This window comes from Medicago sativa, chromosome 6, assembly GCF_051527215.1.
Source record: "Medicago sativa cultivar Bolivia chromosome 6, Bolivia_mono, whole genome shotgun sequence".
Lineage (NCBI taxonomy): Eukaryota > Viridiplantae > Streptophyta > Magnoliopsida > Fabales > Fabaceae > Medicago > Medicago sativa.
In genome coordinates this window covers 3,336,065-3,342,189 of record NC_140754.1, presented here as the reverse complement: position 1 = coordinate 3,342,189, position 6,125 = coordinate 3,336,065, and the positions used below count along the sequence as shown (strand labels likewise).

Below are 6,125 nucleotides of genomic sequence, written 5' to 3'. Positions count from 1 at the left end.
ACAAGTACATGGAGGCCAGATCTGCAAAGCCTTGGACCTGAAGGATTGGACCGGTCTGCTTGTTTTGCTGCTGTTTGTAACACAGTTTCTGATTGCGTGCTTGTTTACTAATATTCTTTTTGCATGTTGTGCCTGACTTGTTAGGCTCACATGGGATATTGCCGTTGAAAGGCTCATTAATCTGTTTTGTAATTATTAAAACTCTGTTGTGTGTGTAGTGTGTTCTATTCGGCACATCCATGTGCGGAATAGAAACCCACTACAATATCATCATTACGATAGCACTGTGTTTTGTAATTTCAGTAAGAAGCATCTTCCTAGTTTCAGTAACAAACATTGTGTGTATGTATCTATCTATCATGTTCAATGTGCATCGTTTCTATCATCCTTGCAAGTGCATTGACAAATGACAACATTGCACATGCTCTTACGGAGGTCATCTCATTATACAATGGACTTATGGACCAAGTATTCATAGGCTCATTCTTTTTAGATCACACAATATACAACAGGATCAAGTTATTTCCAAACAACATCCATCATAGCTTCAACTACATGATCCCATGGAGTCTGGTTACCAGCATACTCTTCATTTGAACTCACACTCTTCCCAACACGGAGAAGTACTATCCCCAACACCAACCATTTTCCTTCCTGGTCAGACTGAAAGATCAAATCAGGTTATGCGTCTTCATCTCAATCGTATCTCATTCATGCATGTCATCTACCAATTTTTTTTTTCCCTTCCGTTTGGCTTACTCACAATCCATTTTCCAGCTTTTTGTTTTCCAGCATATGTAATCTGCTATGTACAACGTTGTTAAGCCTAAGGACCAAAACAGGTTCTGTTTCAACTTCTTTATCGCTTGTTTCTCATGCAATTCATACTTTGATTACCTTTATTGTCTCAATTACAACTGATTTTCATGCACCTCGTTCTATTGTTGTTGGGTTTACATCATAATATCATCTCTTTGTTTTGTCTTGGAATTGAAATCAGTTTTATTGAGTAGATGATGTCTGACATTTATCTAGGTTGGTAATTAGGTTGCTTTGCTTTGTCCAATTATTGGGATTCATATGCTTGTTGGTAACTATCTGTTGCTTGATTGCTGAGTTGTTTGGTTGTTATGTCCTTTCTTTGATTTACGGTAAAAGAAAGTTGAACAAAGATGTATATTATAGATCAAAAAAGGTTCAACATAATTTGGTTGGAAATACACTGAACATCGTTTTATTAAATAAAACGGAAAATAGCATTGGTAGCATTGATAACCTTAACATGCTTACATAGATAGATAAACTTATACAAAACAGAACAGAAAATACACACTTACTAACAAACTTAAAACATCTATGACAAACATAAAAGGTCCATGACTACTTATCCATCCAACCAATTATGGTTGTCAAGGACGTTCGTAGTCCACTTCTTCGAGGAACCATTCCACTTCCACGTCAAGACGACAATTGATGCAAGTGTCGAATTCGTAGTCCTCATCTGAAATATAGCAAGTCATATATAACTTATGCATAATACGTTGGTAGAACTTCAATAAATATTACGATTCAAATAATTATAATATAGCAAGTCATATATAACTTATGCATAATCAATAAATATTAGTTTTCAAATATTTATAATTTAGTAAGTGAGAATAATACATTGTACTACTGCATGCAGGAATGGAATGCCTCTACATAAAAGGCGACAGAATACAAAAGGGTTGTTTCCACACCGTCTTCGTGCGGAATTAGGCAACCCATTGAACTTAATCTTATATGTTTATACTAATCAAACTCTTACAAATTTGACCGTGCTTATATTGTAATTTGCCTGGTAGCCATTTGACGAGATCGACCCATAATTTGTACAACGGAACTTATCTTTTTAAATGTCGGGTGGAACCAGGAAATGCTGCATCCACTGATAACCTTCAGTTGGAATGCAAGTGGTAAATTCTACGACTTGAAAGAAAAGTATCACGGTGAAAGTATTTTCTTTTTCAACCGACGAAGAATTTTCAACCGACGAAGAATTACTTAAATACGGTAGAATTATTCCGCGAGTAAAATTGGATACTCCAACTTATGTATATATGTACCATAACTTATTATTAATTATTGGCAGGTAATTGGTAAAGAAATAGGCAGTGCCATACGCTACTATATGCACGGCAGTATTTTTCTCTGTGGTCCGGGTGGGGAGGCAATCTATTGCGGTATCAAAAATTATTGGCCACTGCATATAACATCAGGACTGGAGTTAAATTGAAGTTTATCGTTGACAAAACAAAACAAAAATAAACAACGTAGCATTTGTTAATAGCATGTCATCTTGAGCAAGACGTCAACCTAGCCTATTCCCAATTGCATGCTTAAACGTAACAGAATTAATGTAACGGAATTAATGGTCGAGGTGGGTCATACTCCTGATATGAACCCTGATTCAAGTCTGACCACTCTTGCTTTGTTAACTAGGAAGTTTTTATTTTTATTTTAAGATGATGGCACTACTGATAGAAAATTTTGGTTGAATCTGTCAATGCGGTTCAAAATAAAAAACAAGACCCAGGAAGCCCATCAGATTGACCATTCATTAAGCAAACACAGCAGAAATGAAAATAAATATAACCACTCAAATCCGAATTCCATCGTAAGATACACGTCCCTCAGAAATACATTATAATAACATAAGTTACATAATAATAATTATAAAATGCCTCCAATAGTCTCTGAAATGTTACATCCCCGCAACCACTCGCCGACTGCAGAAAAAACGAACAGACGTATGCCAGATTAGTAACAAAACAGAAACACAACAACTATGACTGCACGAACACACAGGAAACAATTATAATATTATGTGATAGACAGCTGACGGACCTTACCCTGGCTACCTAGATTCACGCCAACGACTCTCCCGCTGATCCATTAATGCCTGCCCATCACCTACGTACAGAGATTAACCTTCTTAAGTTAATCAAATGCGCAATTCAAAATTTACCAACAATGTATTTGCAGTTTGACAATGTCATAGTAAATAATTCATTTACCGGCTGGCTATGAATGCCGTTGCGATACTCCTGATTCCGTGTTTCATGCACACCTGTCCACGTGGATTGGGAATGCCCGTTAAAATCACTGCGATCACCGGTATCCTCCTGTCCCAGTATCTCGTCTTCAGTACCCATGGGAGACATGACGTGACCATTCACATGGTTTACATTGTTTTGAGGACAACATCGTCTGTTATGACCGACCACACCGCATACACTGCAGGTCTGCGTGCGCCTACGACCACCAGGAGTCCCGCTGGGAATGGCACCGCACCCTTTTGTTCTCACACCATGGGGATCCAGAATGTCAGGGTCGGATGTGCCGGTCTCTGAAACTGGAGTCGGGTCATTTGTAGCTCGGTTTGTCCGTAATTTCAAACGACTTATTTCGCCACCCAACATGTCAATGACACGGTTGTACTCATCAGGATCTTCGTAGACCAGCTCAGCGACGAGTTTACACAGATGTACAATGCCAGAATATCTTGCGGCAGGCTGTGAATCCCAATACAAGGAACCACTTGCATATCTTTCACGGATCGAATCTTTCGCGAATTTTGACCACCTTGGTAAAACCAAACTGTCAGGAATATCGTCAAAGTCTAGACACATCAACACAGCAACAATATGATCACATGGCAACCCAAGTGACTCCATCCTCAAACAGGAGCACTTCAACTCAATTGGTTCTTCGCAGTATGCTACAGACCACTCACTACCACCACCACAGTATTTCATGACCTTGAAAATAGAGCCAGTAGACATTTCTTGAGAATCTGTTATTCTGAGGAGCATGGCTTTTTTCAGTACAGTGCGAAACATCATGAATATCTCCTTTGAAAATTTTTTCGATGCTGACTTCTCTATACCTCTCAAACTGGTCTGTAATACCGGAGAACCGTAATTTGATTCGAAATCTGACTGAATCTCCCTAAAACGGAAATAAGTTAGGCACCTGTGGAATTGTTGAACAAAATCAGTCATGTTAATACGTGAGTGCACAAACTGTCCCATGTGGCCGTGGAGTGCCTCGCATCGAGAAGTGCTTCTTAAACCAGCGAAAAAACTTCCTCTTATATGGGCAGTTGCCCACATTTGTCGTTTGTCGTACATTTCCTTGATCCAGCTGTTGTCTTGTAACCCAAACTTTTCAACCATTTCAGCCCACAGACTTTCAAATTTACTCACCTCAACGTCACTCAGCATGCATCTTTTCAGATAAGACATAAATTCAGGGATCCCAATGTTGGTCGATGCATTTCTTAGCAAATGCCACGCACACAGACGATGGTGGGCATTAGGGAATACCCTCTTAATTGCATTTTTCATTGCAAGATCGCCATCGGTTATCACTGACAACGGCTGCTTTCCATTCATCGCACTTAGCAATTGTTCCAGTAACCAGACATACGTCTCTTCAGTCTCGCTGATTACTATACCGGTGCCAAAGACAATTGTCTGATTATGGTGATTAACACCTGAAAAGATCACAAACGGGCAATTGTACTTGTTTTTCCGGTAAGTTGCATCAAAGGCAATAACATCTCCAAATATGTCATAGTTCATTCGACTTTCACCATCGCAAAAAAACAAACGCTCGAGCCTTCTCTCCGTGTCAGTTGAATGTGTCACAAACATAAGTGGATCTTTAGCTTTGAGACCTCGAAGATATTTCACTGCATCAGATGCATCTGTGTAAAACTGATTGCGTTGCCTACCGATCTGGTTATACAGGTCGTTTTTAACAAAGCCAACCTTTTGAAATCCACCAGCTATGTTAGCCATCGTTCCATACACCTGATATGGTCTTACCCCTACTCTCATGTTGCGTCCAATTTCTTGTATATCACATTCACTAATCTTTCTATAAGCTGGAAGTAACCCAACCAAAGTACCATTCAACTCATGATTGTGGTCAACCACAAATACAGTGACATACCAACGCTTAGACAAAATGTTCACATGCACTCTTAATTTTGCCATACACCCACACCTTGTCGCATTTTTTGACTCGCGCTTTCTTTCCTCAACTGTTAATCCACTGTTATTTCTAAAACCTTCGCATGAACATAGAAAAGTTTGTTGAACCACGTCTCCAAACCGATTCCTTATCACTTGCCCTTTGCGAACAGAGAATCCATAATTTCGGGCAAACCAAGTGTAAAACATGTAAGCTACATCCAACTCAGCAAACTCATACCTTGCTATATCAGGTGCAGAAAAGTTGCGCATGTCTATCTTCATTATGTCAACCATATCTTTTATAACAATCACTTCAGTTTGAGAATCATCGTCACTAACGTGCACACCATCGTTGTCCAGGTCATGTAAAATTTCCTCTCCGTCTGAACTTCCACGTCCAACTCCACCAGCATAGTCATCTGAACTTCCAAGCCCAACACCTCCATCATTGTCTGGGTCATGTATAATTTCGTCTCCATCCGAACTTCCAAGCCCGGCCCCTCCATCATTGTCTGGGTCATGTAGAATTTCCTCTCCAGCTGAACTTCCAAGCACAACTCCGTCACTTGATCCCACAGCGGATATGCTGTCACCATCACTTCCTTCACTTTGAGCCTGTAATGGCAAGTCCTTTTTAGAGCAAAATACAAAATTAGCTTAAATCAATTCTACATTAAACAGGTAGATGCACTTACAGCTGGATTCCCCATACCAATATTCAAGGACAAATTAAGTTCAGTGTCAGATCTGGCTTCCATGTCTTAAAGTTAAACCTAAAATTACAACATAAATATAAACCGACTTAGTCATGTGGATAAACAGATCAATAACAAAATCTTAAAAATAAAAAATAAAAAATGTTGAAGCAAACGATCAGGCTTTAACAAATTTTTTTTGAAGATAAGGTAAATTTATTTGACATTATCAGCTATCTAAATCATGTGATTCAACTGATTCATATCAAAATATAAATAAAAAATTAATAAAAAAATAAATAAATAATGTTGAAGCAAAAGATCAAGCTTTAACATGATTTTCTGAAGAAATAAGATAAGGTAAAATATATTTGACATTATCAACTATCTAGTTCATGTGATTCAACAG

General features: G+C 38.6%; 1 protein-coding gene across 1 annotated transcript; it reads right to left on the bottom strand.

Annotated features, from left to right (window-relative positions):
- Positions 1-519: 519 nt before the first annotated feature.
- LOC146912089 (protein FAR1-RELATED SEQUENCE 5-like) lies at positions 520-5,779 on the bottom strand. The gene is made up of 3 exons (XM_085720686.1): positions 5,717-5,779; positions 3,057-5,636; positions 520-663 (listed from the first exon to the last, which is right to left on the bottom strand). The coding sequence occupies exons 1-3, from the start codon at positions 5,777-5,779 to the stop codon at positions 520-522; spliced, it is 2,787 nt and encodes a 928-aa protein (XP_085576812.1).
- Between the last annotated feature and the right edge of the window lie 346 nt (positions 5,780-6,125).